The 27,346-nt window shown below is 46.4% G+C and overlaps 1 protein-coding gene and 1 pseudogene across 4 annotated transcripts in view; both read right to left on the bottom strand.

Moving 5' to 3' along the window:
• Positions 1-27,346, bottom strand: part of TBC1D15 (TBC1 domain family member 15) — a 608,606-nt gene that overhangs the window by 420,289 nt on the left and 160,971 nt on the right. For all 4 annotated transcript variants that reach the window (XM_086918096.1, XM_086918103.1, XM_086918101.1 and 1 more), the window contains exon 5: positions 5,206-5,416. In XM_086918096.1, coding sequence (XP_086774222.1) covers positions 5,206-5,416 — 211 coding nt within the window. The remainder of the gene's footprint in view (positions 1-5,205; positions 5,417-27,346) is intronic.
• Positions 187-1,438, bottom strand: LOC147750828 (uncharacterized; annotated as a pseudogene).

Raw genomic sequence — 27,346 nt, 5'->3', positions numbered from 1 at the left:
GGCCACCTGGGGGCAATGAGAATCAGGCGACACAGCTCTTTCTTCATCTTCCGGAGAATTCTGGGAACCAACGGTATCGGAGGAAAGGTGTAAGCATATATTTGAGACCAGTTGATCGAAAATGCATTCCCCTGAGAGTCCTTGTGGGGATGCCAGCTTGCGAAGAACAGGCATTTGCTAATCTTCTTAGTCGCAAAGAGGTCTAGATCTGGATGACCCCACTGTTGAAAAATCCGATCCACCATTGGTTGATGAAGTTCCCATTCGTGGGTGGACACCTTTGTCCTGCTGAGAGTGTCCGCAAGAACGTTTGTTGTTTCCGGTACATGGACCGCCAAAAGATTGATTCTGTGTCGTATTGCCCATGCACATGTTTCTTGGGCTTCCTGAGACAGACGAGCCGACCTCGTTCCTCCCTGTTTGTTCAAATAATGCATGCTTGTAGTATTGTCTGTGCGAACCAATACTGTGGCCCCTTGAACGATTGAGCGAAAGGACTTGAGGGCTAGGAAGATGGCTCTTAGCTTCAATAGATTGATGTGCCAGACCTTCTGTTGAGAGCTCCATCTCCCGCTGACCGCCAGCCCTTGAAGATGTGCTCCCCAACCTTCTAGGGATGCATCTGTGGTGATTGTGAAGTTTGATGCGTCTTTGAGGAACGTGCAACCTTGTTGTAAAGTTCTCTTTTGAATCCTCCAGAGAAGAGCACCTCGGATGCGAGGGGTGATTCGGATGAGATCTTCAAATTAGCCGGAGACCTGCAGCCATTGCAGGTTGAGTTCTTCTTGAAGAGGCCTCATCCTGAGATGGCAATTCGGTATCAATGGAATGCAAGAACAAATCATCCCCAGAAAAGACTTGAACTGTCGGACTGAAACTGACTTTCTTGAGAGTAAAATCCGAGCCATGTCCTGTATTCTTTCTCGTCTCTCGTCTGATATGAAAGCTCGGACCAGTTGTGTGTCCAAGGTTGCTCCCAAGAAAGCTTGTCTTTGGGACGGTTCTAGCTGTGACTTGCTGAAATTGATGGGAGACACCCAGTGACTGAAAGAGAGACAGACACCGTTGGATATGGTTGTCTGTGATTGCGTAAGAACTTGCCTTGAAAAGGCAATTGTTTAAGTAGGGAAATATTTGTATTTCCTCCAGCCAGAGGTGTGCTGCTTCCAGAGCCAGGACCTTCGTGAACACCCTGGGCGCCAAACGTAGTCCAAAGGGTAGGACCTTGAAATGAAAATCCCTGCCAGCCACCCTGAAACGCAGGAACTTCCGGTCACGGGGTAAAATGGGGATGTGGAAGTACGCATCTTGGAGGTTCAAGGTGGCCATGTATTCTTTCGCCGAAATAAGATGCAGAATTTCTTTGAGTGATAGCATCCGAAATGTTAGCTTTCTCAAGTACTTGTTGAGGGCACGAAGATCCAGAATTGGACGCCATTCCCCAGACTACTTCTTTATTAGAAAAAATCTGAAATAGAATCCTGCTCCTCTCTGAACCTGAGGGACCTTTTCGATTGCTCCTTTTTCAACATCAAATTGATCTGGGAAAACAACTCCTTGAGATGAGATGGAGGTGGGCCCCTTGGGAACATTTGGATTACATTTCTCGAATTCGAGGGCATGGCCCTTGGCCACAATGTCCAAGACCCACCTGTCTGATGTTATTGAGGACCATTTTGAGTAGAATTTTGAGATCTTTCCTCCAATTTTTATGTGAGACTGCGGAAGTAGCGGTGGCACGTGACAAAACTCATTGTCTTTTATCCTTTCCGCGGTAGGAAGGCTTTCTTTTGTTTTGGGAATACTTAGTATTGCGCTGGCCGTAAGACTGGTAACGTGGGTTTGGTAATGTTGACTCCCTTGCCTGTAGGAGGATTGCTGATTATAACCTCCTCTAGTGGAGGACGACCCACGTCCTCTCGCACCTCGAAAGGGCGGCTTTCGAAATTGTAAGGGGCCTGGCTGTCTCCGTGTCCTTTTAGATTGTCAGCAAGGCTTCCTCTACTTGCGGGCCAAACAAAAATTCCCTGTCGTAAGGCATGTCTAATACCTTAGCTTGTACCTCCTAGCGGAACAAAGTCGCTCTTAGCCAGCCTTGCCTGCGCAAGGCAACAGCTCCTGCTACCTGCCTGAATCCAGTCGAAGCCACATCAACTGCAGAGTCAATCATCTCAGCCGAGATTTTCACACCCTCGTGCAGTATTTTCAGAGCTTCTGTCTTGGAGGGCTCTGGAAGCATGTTGATATATGGCGAGATGTCAGACCAATTTGCCGGTCATATCTGCCCAGAATGGCTAATGAGTTGGCAGCCAGGACTGTAGTTGCTGCCATTGTAGACACACGCTTCCCAATAGCATCCAGACGCCTGCCGTCTCTATCCGGTGGGGCTGCGATTGGAGAGGAAGGATTTCTAGATCGCTTCTGTGCAGCCTCTATGATCACCGAATCCAATTTCGGGCTTCCTATAAGACAAGCTGGGGACTTTTCGGGAGCCTTATATTTTTTATCTATCCTCGGGAGTACTGGAGGGATAGATGCAGGAGTGGACATCACCTTAATTCCCTCTTTCCAGATTAAATCAATGATGGGTATTGACTTAGCCTGCTTCCTTGGCTGGTCCTTGAAAACAGAGGAAGCCTTCCTGCTGTGTAGTCTCCATGTTGACATGGAAGCGTTTTGTAGCTCTTTCCATAAGAATATGGAATCCTCCAACATCTATTGGAGGTGAATCAGTGCTAACCGGAGGTGAAGGAGAAGATGTTTGGACCTGATAATTGACCCACTCCGCCATCAAGGATCTGTCCTCGACTTCACCTTCTTCTCTCTCTTCTTCGTCAGAAGTTTGGTGTTCTTCAGGCTGATGGGAAGCTACAGGCGGAGGAGACCTTGGAGACCTGAAATGAGATATGGACGTTTGCACCACAGGTGGAGGAGGCACAGAGTTCTCTGACTCAGACGGTGGAAAACGCCTGTAATAGTCATTTAGCATGTGCTATAGATTTGTTAGCAATGCTACTGGAATCTGAGCTGAGGGGACATTAGTAACAGGTGATGTTACATGCTCAGGCGAAGGTTGGCCCTCTTGATCGTCCTCTTCTTGGTATTTGATGTGCAATTCAGAAGGACTTGTAGCTGTCCCAAACCTTTCATCCAGGTTAGAATCCTCCTCACTATCCTCGGAGTCCAGCAATTTGTCTGGAAGCTGTAGGGTTACTGTTCGAGGTGACAGATGTAGAGGAGATAAAGGTTCTAGAACAGAACCGCATTTCTGAAGCAAGGATGGCTTTGGTGTTGACGTGAAAGCCGTCGACTGTGACCAAACCTGCATGGTGGTACATGTAGACAGTTGCAGCGGCGACGGAGGCCCCATCGACGGGCTCGTCGACGGGGCTTGGATCCAGACGATGATAAGGTAGTCGTCGAAGATTGAGTTGTCTTCGCCGACGAGGAAGGTTTCGTCGATGACGAGGTCTTGGTCGTCGACGACGAGGTCTTGGTCGTCGACGACGAGGTCTTGGTCGTCGACGACGAGGTCTTGGTCGTCGACGAGGTCTTGGTCGTCGACGAGGTCTTGGTCGTCGACGAGGTCTTGGTCGTCGACGAAGGAGTCTTCTTCGACGACGGAGTCTTTGTCGACGGTCTGGTCGTCGACGATGCAGGAGTCGTCGACGAGCTCGTCGACAACAGGATGTTCATGGAGCAACCGTCGACGAATCTTCTTCAGCTTGGCCGCCGACGGGGCGCTGACGGTGGCAGATGAAGATTCTCTCATCGACGAGATAGGCCTGACAGAGACATAGACCATCGTCGACGGAGAAGATGCTGTCGACATTATCATCTCTGGATTAGGCGAAGAGAAAGTTACCGTAGACGTAGATGTTGCGTCGACGGGAATCTTCGCCGGTGACGGCGTCGTCGACGACTGGGTCTTTTTCTAAGGTAAAGTCTTCTCAGAAGTCGTCTTTTGAGGTAAATGTTTGGTTGTTCTTCTCAGGGGTGTGGATGCCACAAGTTTGCTCTTAGTAGGGGGAGTAGCCTTATTAGTGAAAGTCCTCTCAGACCCCTTAGAAGATTGTTGCTTCTTTACAATCTTGGCCCTAGCAGAAGATAACATCTCTTCAGCAGCTCTCTTCCTAGAAGCTACAGTAGACCCAAAGGCAATAGTGCCTACCTCAGAAGCAGGATTATCTTGATCCTTGAGCTTTTGTAGCCACAAAAGCAAGCAGCCCTCTCTGTCCCTGAGGGTCTTCTGAGGGAAGGTCCTACATATCTTGCAGTCCTTTACCTGATGGTCAGGGTACAGGCAGTAAATGCACTTCTTGTGGGGATCTTCTTTGAAAAGCCGGAGTTTACCACAAGAGTCACAAGGCCTGAATAAAGATTTTTTAGATTAAGACATCTTCAAATCCAGATTCTTGAAGGAAAAAAGAGAAGTACTGAGCAGAGCTCAGGGAGACTCCCTTCACACGACGTGCAGTAGAAAATCTGAGAGCCTGAGCCTCTGGGGAGAACTTTCTGGTGGGTGCTGATGCTTGATTGGCTGCAGTTTGGGCTATACAAAATGACTAGGATAGTCATGAGTGAGGAAGTTTTTTCTCCTGTAGCTTGGGCTACTTTACTTCCTGGTTGGGTATTACCAGGTTTTTTCTATGTTATTATGGCATATTATTGCTTTTTTATGTACCGTGGGACTCCCACTCCGAGCACGGGGAATGATTCAGGCATGTGAATCTATGAAAGACACCCCAATACTGGAGAATCCTTCCCTTTGTGTCTTTAATAAAATGTAAACTTTCCTTTACAATAGCTAAGCAATTGTTCATTATCGTTTCCACTCATCCAGACTACTTTCCAAAACAAGGTTATGTTCAATACCCATTTATGTATTTGTTCTTATCAATTACGATAGCAAAAAGGCATATAATGGGTAAACTCTGAGAAAAGTTGGTCGAACTATCAAATTGAGGGGTCAAAAAAGCGGCCATTCAACAGGAAGGAGCTCTTTAACAATTAGGCAAAGATCACATCAGCACGGACAAAACAGTAACCCACTATTAAAATGTCCTCATATCAAAAAAGGCAGCATCAACATTAAGCTTAAAATTTTCAAGATATACAACACGTAGCTCAAATAAGAAATATAGCCACTGGTGTTTTTTTCTGCACATGTATTATAAAACAACGTCAAAATGCAAAAATACTTACTCATGTAAAACAACATATTTTTCAAGGCACTCAATGAGCTGCATTCCTACATCATGATGACACTGAACAGCCGGCGAAGGCACATCATCCTTCAGACAAAAAACTAAGCATGTCCACACAATATCCTCTTTGTCTTGTTTGATCAATGAAAGATCTGCCAGGCAGAATTGGAATGAAGACTTGGTTTGATTGCTGAAAGGGCATGATGAATCTACAAAGCAATTGTAAATCCATTAAATTAACGTGGGTTTGTCATTAATTGTAACACTTAACCATTTCAAATCAATATTCTAACATCAATTCAATAATGCATGCATCTAACAAAGTTACTTCTTTATATCACAAATACTCACTCCTTTGGAGTCATCCTTACAGTTGCCATTCTTTTTGCACGTTTTTTCCAGTACAGACACAGAAAAAAGTGGGGCACAGATAATTTTCTAAATGCAAGCTACCACTGCCAAGCCATAGTTTTGTACCAGAGAAAACTAACATGGTGTACAAGCAAGGGGGATGCAATCTTGAATGGATGGTTTATCATGACTTGAAGCACCCTCTTAACAACCGAGCATGTAGAAAAGAAGTGAAGCTACAAATAACATATTACTGTGAGTCTGCATAAAGTTGTTTTACTGTTTCACAGAAAATAATTTAGTTTTGACCAGGGGCAAAGAATCTTGGAGAGTAATGGATTATCTAATGTGGGAAGAAGTTAATACTTTTGATAAGAAGGCGCGTGAGTCTGCTGAAATAGTCTGGCTGGAAAAAAAGCTGGTGTAGGGCAGCTCCACAGACAGTGCTTGAAGCTCACTCACACAAACAGTGATCTCAATGAGGAAGACCGTTTTAAAAGTAATAAGACACAACGAGCAGCTGCACATTGGCTCAAGGGAGGTACACAAAAGAAATGCCAACTTAAGGTCCCACTGTGGCATCACAAACGGTTTGGGAGGATACCTGTGTCAAGACTAAAATAAACCCCATCACACCAGGCGATTTAAACAAGGATGAATTGTCTGGTAATTGTAAGAACTCCGAAAGGGCAGACAAATAACCTTTAATTGTGCTCACAGCAACACCTTGCTCGGCCAAAAACAAACCGGACATATTCCAGTTTAGCTTATAAGAGGTCTGTCTTGTGGACTCAACACCAGGCCATTAATTTGTCCTAACACCGAAGATAAATGGACTTTGTGAAAGGGCGTCTGCCAACAAGGACATCCACCACTTCAGGTAGCAGATCAAATACACTTAACTGCCACCTCTCAAACATGCATGGAGATGTAGATTGCACAGACTTGCGTGAAGGAGACTGCCCTGCAGCTGCAACAGGAGTTCCTCTTGACATGGGAGCCCATATCAGAGGATAGATGCTCATACACAGAACGTCTGAGTACCAAAAATCAACTAGCTCAATCCGAGGCCACAAGGATGGCTTGGGCCTAGTCATTACTGATCTTTTTTAGAAATTGGAGTAGGAGTGGCAGGGCAGGAAGGCGTACAGGAATCCTGTGTTCCATTCCAACTAGAATATATCTCGGATAGTATTGCTGCGGAAACTTAAATGATGCATAAAACGTTTGACACTGCACGTTCTCACCGGTTGTGAAAAAATCTAGCAAGGGTTCTCCACATTACTAGAGGATGCCCTTTTTACCACCTCGGACTGTAGGTGCAATTTGTGATCTGCCAGATGCCACCAGCCACGGCCCGTGGAGGGAGTTTCGGTGGGGCAGAGAGGCGGGGGGAGGGGCAGAGTGGGGGGTGCTAAAAACTGGAGTATGGATAATTGAAGTTAAGTAAAAGTGGCACCCTGTATTTCCCCAGGTCGACAAATGTGGTGGCCTGCAAACCCGGGGGGACATATATCGAGAGAATGGCGACCGTTTTCCCCTCCCACCTACCAACAATGGCCGCATATCTTCCCCTGTCGTCCAGGATCGTTTCATCGATCCCCAAGGGAAGGGAACTACGAATCATAACACCAGCCCCTCTAGAGCCCGAAGTGAATCCCGAGTGTGCCACCAACCGGTAGCCCCTCCGGTTCATTGCATGGAAAGTGTTCCCCACCAAGTGTGTTTCTTGCAGTAATACAATGTCGGGGAAATGGTGTTTTACATATTGGAGTACAATTCCCCGCTTTATTTTATCCCCAAGCCGTTGACATTCCAACTCACGACTCTCAGCCCCCTACCCCCATCCCGAAAATAGTAGCAGGGTCCCCCAACCACATGACGGAAACACAGATTAAACCATATAACAATACGTAGCCTCGAAAACAATGCAAACAGGAAAAGGAAACCCCCCCCCTCCCCCATAATACCCAGAACAACAACCGCCCACCCTGCAGTAAAACCAGAAAACCACCCCATTTTGCAGTGTGCCTGTCGCCCTACCCCAAAAAACGAATCTACAAGTAGAAAAGGAAACACCCCCGGAGGAGGAAGAGTCCCGAACTCCCCGCTGCCCCAGAGTCTATATGTAAGAATGTCATTGACCCAAAAAAAGGATAACAATCCACCTCAGCACGGTACGATGGTAGCACACGCCGGTGTCCCTACTCCTCCTGGTCCCGTTGGCTGCCTTCAGCAACTCTGGATTGGTCCGCATTGTCCCGTGGCATAGATAGTGTGTCCAACCAGTCACTGACCACCTCTGGCATGTCAAAGAAAAACACCCGCTCATTATGTTCAATGCGCAATCGGGCTGGGAAAAGCATAGCATACTTCATGCCCAAGTCTCTCAGTCTCCGCTTCACCCCAGAAAATCCCAATCTCTGCTTCTGCACTGATGGGGTAAAGTCAGGGTAGAAGTTGATGGACACATTCTCAAATATGTAGGGCTGCTAGTCCTCGAGGCCTGCAAAATGGCGTCTCTGTCCCTATAGTTGAAGATCCTCGCAATGATGGGTCGCGGTGTAGCCCCCTGCATGCGTCTGCCGCCTGGGACTCTGTGGGCACACTCCACCGCTAAAAAGTTACTCAGGCCCTTAGGGGCGAGATGTTTGAGGATCAGATCTTCAACAAGTAAGTCCGTCGATTGATAGGTGAAGGACTCCGGAACTCTGACTATGCGGACATTATTGCGCCTAGCGTGACTTTCGAAATCCTCAAGCCGGCGGGCAAACTGGTCACTCGAGGACCGAAGAGTCCGGATCTCAGCCTGGAGATCGGAGACATCGGTGGTGAGACTGGCTGTTTTGACATCTAACGAGTTGACTCTCTCGTTAGTCTTGGCCAAGTCCGCCCTAATCAAGCTTACATCCACCGCCACCGTGTTGATCTTGGCCGCCAAGGTTTCATACTGTTGGCCCATCGATGACTGTATACTCGCAATGGCGCCCATCACATCTCGAAGAGTTGGCTCCTCCGACTCAGGGGGGCCACCACCAAGGTTCTCCGGGGTTTTGACAGTCCCGCTAGGCGAGTCTTTGTTGCGCGCAAATCTGTCCATAATGGTGGTCTGAGTTGTGCCACCGCGAGTCGCATTCTTGAGGGACCGCTTATCACTATCGGACTTGCCCGCCATGGTGGGTTGCGCGCCCCTCAGGGGCTTTTGGGACCTGGTGAAAATGGCTCCCCACTAGGAAGAACAACGAGAGATTGAAGTGCAGGGCGCCGGCGAAGATCAGTCAAGCAAGCGCACTCACAGTCCAGCTTGATCACTAGGCAGCCGCCTCCCAACCTTCTTAGCCAGGAAAAGCGAAACCGAAAGTAGACCCCGGGTATTCGTCCCCTTCCATACGCCGTTGTTGTTCAACTACTTTCGGGGTGCTCCAGATGCCCAAGTCCCGGGATGAGCCACGGTGTAGGCCTTCAGGCTTCCGGAAGTAGTAATTCGGGGGTCCGGCATCCGATTCAAAGTGTGAAAAAGGCCTTTCAGATCAGGAGAGTCTCAGCTACAAGAACCCGTCGTCAGAAACAGGATTTGTGCCAGGATAGTCGGTGGAGGCGGCGAGGGTTTCGGGAGCTCACAGCTCATGCGACCATCTTGGATGCGCGCTAAGCTCCTCCAGTTGTGATTTTGTTAACCAAGACTCCGTACCTAACTCCTAGTAAGCTGACTAAGTATGAGCGAATCATTGTAGGAATCATTGTAGGTGCAGGAAATGTAACCATTGCTAGGTGTAAATATTGCCTTGCACCAAGGTGGGGAAAACCACAACAAGTAATTTTGGTTACCACTACAGCTGTAAAGTGCGAAGGAGTTCCACACTGGATCCCTGCCAGTCACACAAAAAGAGTGACTGAACCTGATTAAACTGAAGCTGAAGGTTGTGCAGCTGAAGGGTTTCAAGATATCGAGCCTGAAGTAGCTGAACAACCAAGCACCAGTCAAGATGATTGGACTCCAGTAGTTGAGATACCTCCAGAATACGTGAGAACCAGGAGTCAGACTTATCTAGACAGTCAGAGTGATAGTGAGGATGAGATAGGTCTAGAAGAACCTACTCAGATTACAGAAATCCAAGCTAACAGTAATTCTGAGGAGGACCAGATAGGGAAAGATAAAGATACCCAGACAATCAACACTTAACCAAGAACTCCAGAGTCTGAAGAGGGACAGATAGGTATTATGGCGGAAGCTCAGGCAGAAGAAATCAAGGGTTCGAAGAGCTTGAGCAGGGCCAGATATAAATAGAAAAATGTGTTCAGGAAGAAGAAGTTGAATCAAATCAAAGTCAAATTCAGCAAACACCTGAACAAGGACAGACTAGTGGCCAGGCAGAAGAAACTCAAATAAGACCTGGACCAAGTCAGACAGAGGGATACAGAGGATAACATTGAAATAGATGTGCCACAACTGAATGAAAACAAAAGAGAGCACTAGAAGAAGGCCAGAGCACAGTGCCAGCTAAGAGGCTCAGATATGGAGACAAGTGGCCTAGGTTTGTCAAAAGACTGAGATTTCGTCTAAAGACAATAAATGAACAACCAGAACAAGTAAATGAAATAACAAGTCAAGCTGAACAATCTACAGTACAACCAAGGAGAAGAAGTCCACAACTGAAAAGACTGATTAACAAATGCACAGGCCCTGAATGGAATTGCGTCATCCTTGAAGATTTCGAGAACTTAGAAATAAGTGACGAAAGTGATGACGAATTAATTGCTGATCAGACTGACGGAGAAGTGAGACCCACTTGAAAAAAAATTCACAAGTTAAAAGACTGTGTAAAAGCTACAAAGAGGGGTCAAGTCTCCTTGGTCAGAAATGGCTGATCATACTGTTAATGGAAGACCGAAAAGAAACTGTTTGAAAACATGGGGTAGAATATGCACATGTAGTATAGTGATAGTACTCATAGTATGGTTAGGACTGACAATAGCTATTCCTTACACAATGAGTAGAGACATGAAGAATAATACTAAGGAGCTTCAAATGATAGATACACCTAGAAGAATAGATACACAAGAGAAAGTACTTAGCATTAAACAACAGAAGGCAGATTTAGAAGCATCAGATGAGGAAGGACTACATTATACTGGAATTAAAAACAGAACTAATTCAAATGTATTTACAAATCTATTAGTACACCATGTAGAAACTATGGAAATAGAAGATTGCTATGTCTGTATGAAATTACCTACATTGGTGGCCGAGGGTGTGACTTACCACCATTTATCGCTAACATATAGTATTTCATGTAGTATTTTAGCTAGTTTATTCTATAAGAAAGGACCCTTGCAGTATTATTATTCTAAGTCAGATAAACAAGTTACTTACCTTCTGTAAAGCTTTTTCTGGTGGATACAGTATCTGCCTGTGGATTCCTCACCTTGTGAATATCCCCTTGCGTCAGTGGACGACGGGGAGGCGGGTGGGTCAGTGAGGAATCCACAGGCAGATACTGTATCCACCAGAAAAATAGTTACCGAAGGTAAGTAACTTGTTCTTCTGATGGATACATCTGCCAGTGGATTCCACACCTTGTGAATAGAGTCCCACAGCAGTCCCCTCTCCCGGAGGAGGGTGTCCACTCTCCTATACCAGAAAATCCTGGATGACAGAACGCGCAAAGTGTCCGTCCCTCCTCACTTCGGAATCCAAGCAGTAATGCTTCGCGAAAGTGTGGAGGGAGGCCCAAGTTGCCGCTCTACAAATGTCCTCTACAGGCATACCCCTAGACAACGCATAAGTAGAAGACCTTGCTCTAGTAGAATGAGCTCTTAAACCTTCAGGAGGTTCCTTACCCGCCAGAGAGTAGCATATCTTGATGCACAAGACAAACCATCTTGACAGCATGCGCTTGTGCACCGCCTTGCCTCTTCTGGCTTCAACAAAACCAACAAAGAGCTGGTCATCCACTCTGAACTCTCTGGTTCTGTCCATGTAGAAGCTCACCGCCCTCTTAGGGTCCAAGCGGTGAAGTCTCTCCTCCTCCTTGGAAAGGTGAGGGGGAAGATAGAAGGTAGGAAGGGTAATAGAATGTCCTAGATGGAAGGGAGTCACCACCTTAGGCAGAAAAGCAGCCCTGGTCCCGAGTACCATTCGTTCAGCATGAATGGTCAAGAATGGGGGCCTAGAACTAAGAGCTTGAAGCTCACTTGCCCTACTTGCCGAGGTAATTGCAATCAGAAAGACCATTTTAAAAGACAACAATCTCAAGGGACACTTCTGCAAAGGTTCAAAAGGTAATTCCCATCAAGAAAGTAAGCACAAGGTTCAAGTCCCATTGAGGCACAATAAAGGGAGTAGGAGGAAATTTATTTGTAAGACCCTTTAAAAATCTTAAAGCAACAGGAGATTTAAACAAAGACGGCTGATCCGGCAAACAGAGAAATGCCGATAATGCCGAAAGATAACCTTTCACAGTAGCTACAGCAAACCCTTGCTGATCCAAAGAAAGCGCAAACTAAAGTATGTCCGACAAACGAGCCCTCAAAGGATTGATGGACTTCTCTCCACACCAAGAAACAAATTTAGACCACCTATAAGAGTAAATAGACTTGGTGGAGTCACGCCTGGCTGACAAAATGACATCCACCACATCATGTGGGAGAGAAAAGGAATTCAGATTGCCCCGTGTAATCCCCAGGCATGAAGGTGTAAGGTCTGAGGTGGGGGTGTGGAACATGCCCCTCCATCTGAGAGAGGAGAACTGCCCTGAGAGGGAGAAGGAGCGGAGGGCACGAGGAGAGGTGGAGAAGATCTGTATACCACACCCTTCTTGGCCAATCCAGGGCGATCAATATGACTTGGGACCGGTCTTGTCGTATCTTCTTCAGAACCCGAGGAATCAAGGGTATGGGAGGAAACGCGTAAAGGAGTCGTGAGTCCCAACTCAACTGAAACGCGTCCCCCAACGCTCCCTGGATCGGATACTGGAGGCTGCAGAATAACAGGCAGTGAGCGTTCTCGTGAGTGGCAAACAGGTCCACCTGAGGAGTCCCCCACATCCGAAAAACGTGACGAACTACCTCTGGATAAAGCCTCCACCCGTGGTCGGCTGAAAACTGCCGGCTGAGACGGTCTGCACGTACGTTCAGAACTCCGGCCAGATTTGCCATCAGACAAATCTGATGGTCCTGAACCCAGGACCAGAGACGCAGAGCCTCTCTGCAGAGACACTGCGACCCCACTTCACCCTGCTTTTTGACATACCACATTGCGGTAGTGTTGTCCGTCAGGACTTGAACCGACTGACCGCGAAGGGAAGGGAGAAAGGCCTTGAGCGCCAAAGGAATCGTCCGCAACTCTAGAAGGTTGATGTGAAACAACCTTTCCTCTGGAGACCAAAGACCCTTGATCTCCAGATCCTCCAGATGAGCACCCCACCCTAGAGTGGATGCATCCGTTATCACTGTGGCAACCGATGGAGGCAGATGGAAAGGCTTTCCTTGAGACAGATTGCCCTCTACACTCCACCAAGACAGATCCGCTGCAGCTTCTCTGGAGATCCTCACAGACTCCCTGAGATCTCCGTTGTGTTCATACCACTGCCTGCGGAGGCACCACTGGAGCACTCTCATGTGCGAGCGTGCATGGTTGACCAACAGAATGCAAGCCATCAGACCGAGCAGACGAAGGACCTTCAGGACTGGAACGACTGCTCCATTGTAAAATAAAGGAATCATTTCCTCTATGTCGAGAATCCTTTGAGGTGGAGGGAATGCTCGACATACAGTTGTGTCCAGTACCGCACCTATGAACAGGTTGAGCTGGGAGGGCACCAGGTGAGATTTGGGTACATTTATCGAAAAACCCAACCTGTACAACAACTGAGTTGGGACTTACAGATGATGGAGCACCTTCTCTGGAGTTTCCACTTTGATCAGCCAATCGTCCATATAAGGGAATACTGGAATCCCTGACCTTCTGAGATGTGCAGCCACCACAGCCATCACCTTGGTGAAAACTCGAGGCGCAGTAGTAAGACGAAACGGAAGGACTGCAAACTGGTAGTGTTGCGAACCCACCGTAAAACGGAGATACTTCCGGTGCGACTTCAGGATTGGGATGTGAAAATCCGCATCCTGCAAGTTAATCGACACCATCCAGTCTTCTTGCAGCAGCGCTTGAAGAACCTGCGCAAGGGTGAGCATCTTGAACTTCTCCTGTTTCATAAAAAGGTTCAAGATCCTGAGATCCAGGATTGGACGAAGCCTGCCACCCTTCTTGGGAATCAGGAAATACAGGGAGTAGCATCCCTGAGCCCTTTCCTGCTCTGGTCCACCTCTTTTGCATCTTTTCTTAACAACGCCAGACTTCCTCCTGCAGAAGAAGCAGGTGGTCCTCTGAGCAAAACCCCTGACAAGGAGGGTAATTCGGAGGGAATTTCTGAAAGGAAAGTGCATACCCATTCTCCACGAGATTGAGAACCCAAAGGTCCGAAGTGACCGCTTCCCAATCCCGTAGAAAATAGGTAAGCCGACCCCCTACAGAACGCACATGATCCGGAATGGCAGATCTAGGGCTGCTTTGCTGAGATTGGAGGGGGTTGGTTTGAGGAACAGGAGGAGGAGACTTGACGTCCTCGAGGACAAGCTCTTTGCCTACCCCTGTAAGACTTATACAGTGCATTTTGTTGCTGCTGCTGCTGTTTAGACTGTTTATAGGGACGAAAGGAGGACCTTCCAAAACCCCTATATCTTTCGTTTACAGTTCCTCTGGACTGTAGTCCCAAAGATCTGGCTGTAGCCCTGCTGTCTTTAAACCTCTCCAAAGCTGCATCAGCCTTTTTCCCTAAAAGAGCCATCAAAAGGCAGATCTAATAAAGCAGCTTGGACGTCAGCAGAGAACTCCGAAGACTTCAACCAGGCTGCTCTTCTTGTAGCAATTGAAGTCCCCATAACTCTCACCACCGAGTCAGCAGTGTCTAGTACACTTTGTATGACTTGCCGTGCAGCAGCCTGAGTGTCAGCCAACACTTCTTTAACGTTTTTCTGGTCCTCCTCTGGAATTTTTGAGGCCAATTGACTTACAGAGTCCATCAAGGAATGTATATACCTCCTCAAGAGACACGTGGCATTTGTTGACTTAAGAGCCATACTCGCCGATGAAAACACTTTCTTAGCAGTTTGGTCCTGCTTTTTAGACTCTTTGTCCCCAGGCACCTGAGGGAAAGCTCCCACAGATTTCTTTGAACAGGCTGCCTGTATTACCAAGCTCTCCGGTAAAGGGTGCGATGATAAAAAGTCTGGGTCACCAGGTGCCACCCTGTATCTCCTTGCAACACCTTTAGCAATAGCTGGAGCCATGAGAGGTCTATTCCATACTTCCAAAATAGGTTCTGTCAAAGCCTCATTGAAAGGAAGCATAGGCTCCACAACAGAAGACGGGGAATGGAGGACTTCTATTAACAAATTAGACTTGAACTCAGCAGTAGGCAGAGTTAAATTCAAAAGCTCTGCTGCCTTCTTGATGACCAGATGGTAAGGTGCAACGTCCTTTGAGGGGGCATCCGAGACAGAGGATAGCTCCCAGTCTGGAGAAAGTTCCAATCCGCTAGCCTCCCTCGGGACACAAAGTAGTCACCCGACAGCTCACCTTCTTCAACCTCAGCCTCTCTGTACCTCTGTTCTTCCAGAAGACGCTGAGCATCACGCTTCGACCTCTCCTTCAAGAGCGGCGGCGGCGGATCCGCGATCGACTCCGATGGGGCCTGAGGCAGGCGGCGTCGAGATCGGATCTGGAAGCACAGGTCGATGCTCTCGAGGTTGGGCCGGTGCCGGTGACGAAGGTAACGGCATCGAAGACCTCGGCGGCACCGAGAAATGCCAAGGCGGACTCAGCACCGGCATAAGTGGAGCTGGAGCATAAGACTGGGGAACTCCCAGGTTGTATGCCAAAGGACCCATGGGATCTGCCGGTGCTCCAGAGGCGTACATAGCTCTCGAATAGACACCATACATTGCGTTTAAAAACTGTGTAGGGTCTTGACCTTGGCCTGGAAAAGGTGGGTATGGACCCACAGGTTGCCCTCGAGGAGGCACCGGATTCATCTACTCTTCTTCGGGCAGGTGAGTCGGAGTCGCCGAACCCTCAGGCAAGGGAGCCTTTTCTTCCTCTCGAACTGGAGATCGAGACGGCACCGGAGAGGGATTCTGCACCGGAGCAGGCGAATGCTCCAGCGACTCCACAGGCGAAACCTCACCTACCGGATCCACAACTGGAGAAGGGGACAACACTTTACGACGTCTCCTACTTGGCGACTTCGGTCTCGAATCAGTGATGTCGAGATTCATGCCTTCTCTTCTTGTGCTTCTTTTTTGTGCATCTAGAAGCATCCCCGACGATGACTTTGAAGGCGACGCCGTGCGAGACTTCGACCTCGACCTCGTTCTCGACTTCGAACGAGACCTCGAAGACTTCTCCTTTTTACCTTTTAACTTGGCAACCAGAAGTTTTGCCTCTCTTTCATGAAGAGCCTATGGGTTCATCTTCTTACATGAAGAGCATCCTTGAACATCGTGGTCCGAACTCAGGCACCAAATGCAATCCTTATGCGGGTCCGTGATCGACATCATCTTCCAGAATTCTCCGCACGGCTTGAACCCGGTCTTCTTCAAGAACATCTCTACAGGAGACAAAGAAGCAAGAAGACACCAGTAGAAACAAACAGTAAAAAAGTTACCAAACCGCTACAGAGGATCCCTCGAAAACAGTTAGCGTCGACGACGCAGAAAAAAGGGAACTGATGTCGTCACGCCGACGTGGGCCTATTATGGAGTCGGTGATATCAGTGGAGCCGCGCGCGATGCCATGCTTCTGTGACGTTGGCGCGAAGCTGCAAAAAGAATTTCCGAATGTTGCTGACAAACGGGGATATTCACAAGGTGAGGAATCAACTGGCAGATGTATCCATCAGAAGTGATATTTTCTGAACTTCCTATACGTAGTAACCTTGAATCCTGTACATACTAAGAGTGATGTAACACGTTATATGGGTGAATACTTTCTAACTATAGGTACAATAGATATAGCTGAGGCACACAAGAATAATTTAATATGCTTATTACGTGAAAAAGAGAAAATATTTTTGAATATGGTTGAGAAAAGGAGAGAGAATTTCCAAAGAAAGGCAAATGATAAGAATCAAAATTCCTAAATGGGCTGAAAATATAGGGTTCACCCCAAATGGCAAGACTCATGCTGCTATGTTGCTGGATTTCGAAAAGAAAGGGAAATCTGTTTCCACAGGGAAAGAACTAGTTATTATAACAATATATTAATTGGTTCCAGTGAGTGTGAACACAATTACAAGGTAATTGGGAGTTGGGGCTTCAAAGATGGAACTGAACCTGTGTTTCCTGGAATTTGTTTTATATGCGGAAACAAGGCTTATTACAAACTGACAGATCATTGGTATGGGAGCTGTTATTTTGGAATAGTATTCCCAAAGATATATCATGTAAACAAAATCACTGGAAACAATGAAGAAACAAATGGATTAATACGTAGAAAAAGAGCTAGTTTTGGAGAAATAGTAGGTGATATATTTAGTGCATTGATACCTAGAGTGGGAGTGGCTCTGAATACGCAATGAATTTGCAAATTGTCAACAGTAGGCGATCGTTTATCGACTGATACTGCTGGAGGGTTCTTAATGGTCAAGACCGAATTGGTTGCGATCAGATCAATGGTTTTACGAAATCGACTTGCTCTTGATACATTATTAGCAAAAGAGGGCAGAGTCTGTAGAATGTTGAAAGCGCAACATTGTTGCACTTACATTCTGACAAAAGTGTAGAAATTGTAAGAAACATTACTAATTTGGAAAAAGAGCTTAAAGCACTGGAGATTGATAGTGCATGGAAGAGACTTACCGATGGTCTCTCCTCTATAGGTAGTTGGCTTTCAAATGTAGGGAAAAGTTTTGTAGGCAGAATACTGATGCCAATGGCGGGAATAGGCCTACTGATTTTAGGGATAATAATTTGTTGCAAATGTTGTAAGCACAAAAAGACATACAGTAAATAAGAGAGGGTAAAAGAGAAAGATTGATGAAGTTGAACTAGATGAGTTGAATGGAAATATATATACAAGAAAGTGAAAAACTTTCATGCAAACAAGGAAAAGAAACAAAATAGCAAGTTTGAAGAGATTGACTTGGGAGAGTTGTGAAAAGTTGGCATCCGTTTCATTAATTGGTGATGATATAAAATATCATCAGAGGGGATTGATGGTGCAAGGATTCGCACATAATGCAACTTGCTTGTACTCCGTCCTCTCGACAGAACGTTAATGTACTAATTAACATGTTTCGTGTACTAAAAACTGCATTACATGACACAACTAGTATCCAAGGGAAGCTTGGCAATGTGCTTTTATTAACTATAATCCGCTTGCACTAAAATGGCTGCTGCTACGTGGGATTTCCTACTGCGCATGCGTCTGTCATACTCATGTGACATGGCGTCTTTCTCGGCTTGGAGGGAAAGTTCGCTTTGGCGCACTAGAACTAAGATGGCTGCTCTGTGTTACAGCATGCATGAAGCTTTAAACCATGGACAGGGCACTTAGTTTAAGGGATAAATTTGCGCTCCACTATATACTTGGGTAGGTTCGTCGTACTTGTGTGTTTGATGTGGTGCTACTAGGAAAGGGGTGACCCTAACAAACCCCTTGACAAAGTACAGCAAAGCATACACTTACAATTTGAGAAAACAAAACCTGTGCACACACACAATCTCAATATCAACAATTAATATTTTTTTAGTGTTGTTCGAAGCAATGAAGAAGGGCAGTCTGTATTGGCACATGTATTTATTGCACCAGCCGACACGTGTTTCATTGGAGTGGGGTACACTCCATATCCTCAGGGCTGGAGAAAAAACAGAGAAAAGGAGGAAAAACGTAACTGGCTGATCTAGCCAGAATGTCAGTTACAACTCTAATCCAAGTAGAGTGAAGGCCACATACAAGTGCTTTTGCTTAAAAAAAACCAATGTGATGTATATCATGCACCACTAGGTGGTGAGTGAGGGGTTTCCTAACAAAGGAACAATGTTTCCTGAGTTTAGACAAAAGCCTTCATTTACCCTCATCGGGTAGTACTCCTCCATTTTGTTCTTTTGAACCTTGACCAGGGAATCAGGAGTATTCCCCGTCCGACGACTACGGACGCAACTCCTTACTCTCCTACTTGTTTTCCATGTATATCATGCATACATCAAATGATTATCGCTTATTTAAGAAGGCTTAAGGAAAGGAGAAGAGAGAAAGTAATCAAGTGATAAAGGAGAGCCGCAATGTGAGTGTCAAGGGAAATCCGCTGGTGATAACGACGGCGCTCATAGTCACAAGTGTGCAACCCAATATTCCATGACAGGATTACATTAATCATAATGGTTCTTAATTGAAAAAGATTTTTTTTACCATTTTAATCAAACATTTAATGATATCTGCACATACTTGGAATGAAAAAGTATTATTGCCTTTAATTTTTATTATAATTCTTATCACAAGTTTGTTGCAAGTGTCACCCACACGCGTGTGAAGGGAAAGGACCACAGTGCAGATTTTTAGGTTGAGGCCTGCATTGCAGGGCATGCCCTGCTGCAGGCAAAGAGATATTGTGAACAGGGGATTTCAGTATGGCGTGAAGCCACGCCCCTTTTTTCCATTGGCAGGCCTCTGGAAACGGAGGCCTGCCATTGGAAAAAGCGCCTGTTTAGCAGATTTGTCTGCTCTGGATCCTGCCTCTCGAGGACTCCATGACCTGCCTTACGGTAGCACGACAATATTTTTAGAAATATTGCCTTGGCAACCATGAGGCCGGTCAGGGAGTCCTGGAGGGGTGGGATTCAGTATCATGTTCTCGCCCTGTTTTTTTTTTTTGTTTCGTTTGTGCCGTCATTCCTGTGCAGGGCGGTGGAGGATGGAGGGGAGAGGCGGTGTTGGTTTAGTATAATAGACAGTTTCCTGTTGTTGTTCTCCAAATATGTCTAATGCGTTTCAACGGAAACCTGAGGCTGGCCCGTGATTTTGCTGTCTGCCGACCCTAATGTCAGGGTGAGAGCTGGGCCCGGCTGCCCCTTCCACAGCACTAACGAGGCAGCAGCCTTCAGGAAACATTGGACATCAGAAGAGACGGACTCCGTCCCAGCCCTACCTGCCTTTCATGACTTATAGCAAGCAGAGTGTCAGCAAATAGGAAGATAGATTAAAGACTCGTAGGCTGTGGTGAGTACGGCGTCTGTGAGTCCTGCACTCCAGGGAAGATCGATGAAGTGCACACAGAGCAGGGGGATTCCCTTGGCACACTGGGGCTGGATGGGGCTGACACCATGTCATTGCAGAGGGGGAGGAGGGAAGGGCTGCTGCCATGCTTACGCCTGGAAGGTCAGGGTTTTCACAGGCACGAACAAGAGTCATGCCTGGCACATGGCAGGAAGGAGTGTTGAGGGGAGGGGGCTAGCGTGGCACCTCTCCAGCCCCGGGGATAAACAAGTGTCAGGCCCGACACGCAGGCCTCTCATCGCGTGGGGAAACACGACTCCAAAGGCCTGTGAGAACAGAGGCAGGTGCCGGGGAGAAGCGGAAACGTGGTGCGGGTTCAAGGACCAACAGAGGGTGTAGCTGGTTCCACTCAGAGGCCCAAAATACAGCGCGGCCTGCAGCAGGTGAGAGCCGCGAGGGGCCTCCATCGGAGAGCCGAGACTGCACGAGTATACGGACTGAGGACTAGAGCTCCTACCAAGGGCGAGACACCCTACTCTGTCCAACGAAGAGTGCCCTGCCCAGTGCCGGGACAGCCTGATCTGCGCAGCGCACTGGAAGAAGCCTCCTCCTGCCTTCTGAAGAGAGCGCTGCCCCTCACGTCTCGTTCTTCATGAGCGAGTCCCACGCACTTGTAGGTCAGGTTAAGCTGACTAGGAAGGCGAGGACACAGCCTTCCAGACGTGCTTTAATCTCCCGCCTCAAATGGCGAGCCCTTTAGCCATTTAATGGGCTGATGAAAGAAGGCAACTCAAATGCCCCTTCTTTTACAGAGAGTCATGCTGTTATTAGATCTCGCCACAGTTCTGGACTTCCGTACATAATAAGCATTCGCAACGCAACAGGTCTCGCATTTGCGAGACTTCGACCCATTGTCATTGATGCCTTTTATTTATGTTTTGGCTTTTAAAACATAAATAAAAGGCATTGTCATTTAACAATGTCAATAGTTTAAACTCGCGTAAATGTGAGACCCATTGCATTGCAAATGCTTGTGATTTGTGGTTGTCCGAGGACAGGGCCGCATCTCTCATCCTCACCTGGCTCCGTCCGTTAACGGTCAATTCTATAACATTCATCTCTGTAGCGCTTTATTGTATACTCCAGAGACTTTGCAGCACTGTTACAGGTAATTTAGTTGCCCAGTTCACTGGAACTCTGCTGTTCCGCATATTTTCATTATGTGACGCTCTGGGCTCACTCTGGCCTGGCTTCCTTCCTCCTCTATCGCTCTTTTTTTCCTCTTCACGTTTTTTCATTACAGTTACATGAATATTGTAGCACTCCTGCCTTTTGGGCCATGTTTCCAACCTAGCGCTGGCGACGGACGGTTGCTGCCCTAAGGCCTGGCCCGTTAGCCAAGCCCCATGCGTGCTTCACCCGTCGCTGCTGTGCAGTGCCGCAGTGTTTGCGCCCCACTTGTGCAGTGTTGGGTGTGCACCGACAGACCCCACACTCGTCTTTCTTTTGGAAGGGATTGCTCCGCAGTAGGGCGCAGTGGTGGGTTGTTGCACGCCGGGCGTGCGGTGCTTCTGCAGAATGAGGTGTGTTGAAGTGTTGCACACGAAGAGACCGTGCAGTGAGGCGATGATGTAGCGTGTGACGGTGCACTGGGGTACAGTGGTGCTCTACAAGATTACGCTGCACTTTGTGGCGCTGTGACGTTAGTTGGTGCACATTAAGCTGCTAAACACAGCTGTGCCACTATTTATGCTGGGCACGCACAGACGCTATGCCACATGGCGCTGCGCTTTATGTTTGGTGATGTGACGTGTACCGCTTAGTAGCATGACGGGCGCTGCACGTTTTGCTGCTGTACATCAGGGCGCTATACAAGATGGCTTTTGTCAAGGGTCGGTGATGTTTGCGGTGCTAAATGGCTGTACTTATGATGCAGTGCATAAACACGCTTCATAATATTGCGCTGCACTTTGTGGTACCACACTTTGTGGTGAGAACTGCGGGCCTGTACGCTGTGCCTCTGTATGTACCTCGAGGCGCTATACACAAGAGCTGTGCACGATGCATGATCCTTTCAAACCCGGACACAGTTTCTTGGCCAAACTCCCAGCAGTTCTTGGCAGCTTCTGGCATGTCTGGAAGAACAGGTTGGCAGCGCCAAGACACAGCAGAATCGCGATATGGATACAGTGTGTGAAAAGCGCAACACATGATGGGAAGGCCTGTCCCGACTATCGCACATTGTTTCAGTAATTCACCTTTCTGTTTTTAACGACGGGCTGCTCTGGCCTGCATTGTCCAAGCTGCCCTGTAGGGTCAGGGGCTCCCTTAACCTCAGAGGTGTTTCGAGGATTTAACACCGGCACCAATTAAACACTTCATGAAGCATCTTTAAATAGCAAAAATAATACTGCGCCACAGTGTCAAAAATATGTGTATGGTTACAGATGGCACAGTACTTTGTAGTAGCGTGCCCCTTGGTACAAGCCATTTTGGGTGCTGTAGGTGTGTAGCACAATAAAGCCACACTAGGCCAGGGCTAAGTTGCTAAGGGACACACCTTATAGCTCCTGATTCAGCATTATGGTGAATTTGCATTCTAGGAGCATGAGGAGGACCTGGCTGGAATATGGTACGGATCTTATACCCAACAGAGAGTATAACTTCCCCAAGGCAAAGTTTCAAACAGGGTTACACATGAAATGCATGCCTGTCTTACGAATCTGGCTCCACTTCCTCAGTAAAACATGCTTTTTTCCTTTAAATAATCACTCCACTGCAAAGAAAAACATAAACAACATTGCCATTTACAATGCAAATAACTCCAACTCCGACAAATGCGAGACCTATTGCATTGCAAATGCTTGTTTAGAGAAGAATCCATAGTGGTGTCATCCTGACAACCATAAAGGAGACCCATATAGGAGAAAACGGAAAGAGAATCTCTTCTTACATACCACATTCAGGGATGCTGAATACATACCTAAATCCACAATGGATAAGGTGGGTAATCCCTAAATAGGAGAACACACAAAGAAGAACTGTTTGTGACTACTGGCTACAAGATAGTTGTAATGAGCTGAGTGTAGCGACAAAGCAAATTGTATAAGACTAAAGATAGGGCTTACCCCACGACTGGTGATAATTCCAACCCAGTCAGGGTATCGGTAGATTGGTAAATTGAAAAGGCCAGATGGATCATGATGCGCCATAACCGGAGTGGTGCCATGACAAGTAGGGGAGAGAAACACACAATTAGAGACTCAATCAAAGACCTATTTCCAGGTAATGGGACAAAATTCAAAGGCGTGTTGAAAGGTTCTAAACAACATTCATCTTAATAGAACACTCACATGTACCGAAGGAATAGACGGCAATGGTTAACTCAATAGGGTGCTAATAACGTAATGTTACTGCCCCAGCAATCCGAACGGATAATAAACACTGGTCAAAAGAACCGAAGGCCCCAACATGTAGCTAAAAACCAGCTGCTGGTTGACTGGACAGAAATTCAGTGAGCGAGTGAAAGTACCATAGAACTACAATAAGGCATTGTTTATAAAGCTAATCCCATCAAAATGAATGTCACGAAACCTAACCCACCTGTAGCGAAATTGCGATTGGAAGATAATTTCAAGAGCCGGTACTGGGCCAGGAAGGATGAGGGTGGGACTTTGTTGAGACTGAGGGTTTGAAAATACAAATAGGTAGTTTATATAATTCAAATCAGTGTAATTCCACAATTATGTACAATCCAGAAAGGGCAGCTCAGACTTGCGTTAATTCCAAGTAGAAACTGAAAAGGGTAGCTGCCAGTAGTCTATTCGATGGTCACCATGTGTATTAATACAACTAAGAAGAAAAAGCCTGATTAAAGTAATGGCCTCATGCTCCAACTATACTGTTAAAAGGCACAACAATGCGAACATGAAAAGTCTTACTCACAGAATCCGTGGTAAGCTCGATCGGGAAACGCTGCCTGAAGCTTGCACTGCTGCTTTTGCTAAGCTGTTCGTTCTGCCTAATTTCTAATCCAATAGTTAAAATAAAATAATGGGAATAGGTAGAGATAAGTGGTATACAGTACATTTATTATTCTGTGTTCTAAAACTGTTTCTTTTCTATTTTTTCATGTAACAATAATCTTGAACCTGGGAGGTGTTATTACTCCATCTTGAAAACCCACACTGCGCATGTCAAACTCCAGAAGGAGCTGAAGTCATTTGACATTGAAGCCATGCCAAGCTTACAGGACACTAGAGGATGCACCTGGGAATCTAACCTGTTGAACCCAAGTGGAAGAAAATATTGTTAGCATTGTATTACTATAAGAACATCCATTGTTGGGTGGAATAAAGATGCATGGGAAAACTAAAGTTGAATGGGCGGGAACGTTAACAGAATATTCAGAAGTAAAAGTTTCATTTTAGTATGATGTGATCTCTCCCCATCTCTTGTCCAATCAAAATTGGGGATTCTTACACTTGCAACATAGGGGGTGGTACACTGTCCTGGAAAATAGTATAACTAGAGCAGGCTTAGTTATCAAATTTGTCCGACTTGTCCGAATAGCTGACCTGTCACTGACCCAACGCACTCAATAGGTGATCAGGAGCAGAGGTGCTGGCGGAGCCCTCTGTCAGAAAATTCGAAAACCAGATCGAGGTTTGAGAGCTGAAGAGCTGGCGAAGCACTTTGTCGGAGAGATCGATAACTCTTACCAGGTTCTGGCTGTTAGCTGCAGAGAGGAGTAACAAAGACGTTGCAACTTTAACTGCGGGTGCTGGTCTTAGCCCTTGGTGGTCCTGTCCTAATTCAATTTGGCTGTACCTGTCCCGATTCTGATCTGCACCGGTTTGCCTTGCTGACACCTGCCTTTTCGGGGTTTCTGTCCTTTAATCAGCAGTGGCCAGGGTTGGTTTTCACACACCGTTCTAGGTAAATATTGAATGTGGGTTTGGTATTGTATTGTTTCCTTTCTCTTTACCTTCCCTATTGTTTAATGCTTAAACAGCTTTATGAAATCTCTGCACATTTGTATTCTAATCATTATCTTGCTAATTGAAAGATTTCTTATGGCAAAAGCTTGGTTTATGACATTTATGAAATTTCAATAGACAAAGAGTTAAAAACGTTTCCATTGTCTGTGGTCAATTTATGCAGGAAAAGTTATTTGTCACCTATTCGTTTGCTAACTGATCCAATAGGTCTCTAGGTACCAGTGACAAGAATTGGTAAGTCAATGGTATAGGACCTTGTAGGTAAACACACAACTTAGTAGAGTGCGTGAAAGGTTTACCTGTTCAACAAAGGAGTTAAATGAGTTAATGTGCCCAGGTGAGTATGGTAAACTAGTCAGGTTAACCCTCGCGCTCCATCAGTGGTGTGACATTAGTGCTCTGGGCCTGCAGAGATGGCTCCACTATTGTGTCTCTCACTTCCGCTCTGATTATGCATCATTGAGCCTGTGTAGAATGGTGAAGGGGGAGTTTAGATTCCACGATCGCTTTGCACTTGATCTCTCTACTGAGAGTAACAACAAGTAATGCACATGCCCATTTCTTTACACAGGGCTTTCTATGAATAACTATCACCAGTTGTTCTTCTTTCTGTTAGCTGTGCCCTTTTCAGGTAGGGTGTCATTCCTTGAGTCAAGGCCCATATTTAAAAAAACATCTACAGTCTTTAAACAATGCTTTAACATTTGATGGGTGGATGATGTTTGGTTTAGATGACTGTATTATCTGATCCAGGTGTGTATTGTAATTCATTTGCACACATTGACCTTTTAAAACATGTGCACTTTGTAAATGTAGTAGTAGTAGTATATGCTTCATTTCAACAAACTTGACCCTGTGCTAACATCCATGGATGGATGGAGAGAGAGAGAAAAAAGAAAGAAAGAGAGATAGGGAGAGAGAGTGAGAAAGAGCGAGAGACAGAGCGAGAGAGAGCACGAGAGATAGAACGAGTGTGAGGGAGAGACGCACAAGACAAATGGTGCCTACTGCCTGACAGTGGAAGTGTATTGCCTGCATTCCTGAGCTAGAGGGTTGTAGCCCTAGACACTGAAGTGTTGAGGGAAGGAAACAGATGGTGTTTAGAAATTCAGAGTAACCTATAACAGGGGATTGCTCATGGGTGGAGAAATGGGAGTCAGCAGAGTCAGCTGTTAAATGGAGAGACGTTTCTAGGAAGGGCTCGGTCCTTTTGTCTTCCCCTTGAGTGACCCATCTAGGAAAGTCAATGACATCCAGGCAAGAGGTTCACACTTATTGTGCTCTTGTTATGGGTACTTCTACTTTGAGCCAGTCTTATACAAATACTGTGCCTACATGGATGCCAGAATATGAAATGTGAATAAGGGTAACTGGGGGGAGGGGTTGGGGTACTTGGGAGAGTTCTTGCAAAGCTGCTGTGATCGACAGCTCGTATCGGAGATATCTAGTTTCCCGTAGGTGACGGCTCATAACTTCAAGTCTGCACTTTGTCCTGGAGAGCTGTGGGTCTGCCGCCTTGAGACTTGGAAGCCTGCCTGCTTTCGGAAAGAGAACCAGGAATAACATGTCCCTCAGGGGCTATCTGCCCAAGGAGGAGAAGCCCAGCCACTCAGTCAAGAGGAGGATTGTTGAGAGTGTACTTCTGGATTTGCCCATAGTGTGCAGGAGGATTTCCTGACCTCCTTAAGTGCAGAAGATAAGCCATCATGAACAGGTCTCTCACCCAGTATGTCTGCTTCAGTGACTGCTACAGAAGAAAACTAGAGGAATTAAACTGACTGTCTTCGCTGCAGACCGAGGACAGCAACCCCACACCACAGACCAGAGAAAGGAACACTGAAAATGCTCAATCGGACAGCCTTCGCCTGTGCTGCTGCAGTTTCCATTGGCTCAATGCATTGAGAAGGAGAGGGGGCGCCCAAAGAAGTCCTTGTTACAGCGATTGTTCATGCCGTAAGGGTGAAGACTGCACAGGAAGCAGTTAATTCTTCACTACCAGAAGTATAAGCCCTGAGCCCTAAAGTACTGTACTACTTTTTATCTTTCTTACATTTTAAAACAATGGGACAACTTTACTTTTTATACTCTTACCGGCATCTAGTCGGCCTTTTACTTTCTGCTTTACCTTCCTTGCTTCTCATTTCGCCCCAGCACTGCTCAGTGCTAATCGAGTGAAAGGAGCTTTGGGTATTTCCTCTTCCCTATACAATGGCAGCCGCCATCCTACTTAAATATTAGAACCAATATCTCCTTGTGTGTTATCCACACAAAATGTTTTCCTCATTGGAGATTTTAATTATCATGCTGTGATAGCATCTGATTTTGATGTCTGTAACTTACTGTCCAATCTTAAAATACTTGAACTCCATCTGCTCCCACTCATTCAGCTGGTCCAACTTTGGCCCTTCTGTTTCCTAACTCTTAGCTCATGCACATGGATTTGCCTGAACCTCTCACTTGGACAGATCATTTCCAACTTAAATTTAAAATCTCTGTGGACTCCATCTCTACCAAAG

This window comes from Lissotriton vulgaris, chromosome 1_1 (genome assembly GCF_964263255.1).
Source record: "Lissotriton vulgaris chromosome 1_1, aLisVul1.2, whole genome shotgun sequence".
Taxonomy (NCBI): domain Eukaryota; kingdom Metazoa; phylum Chordata; class Amphibia; order Caudata; family Salamandridae; genus Lissotriton; species Lissotriton vulgaris.
The sequence above is the reverse complement of the archived record's forward strand: the minus strand, read 5'-3'. Positions and strand labels throughout refer to the sequence as shown.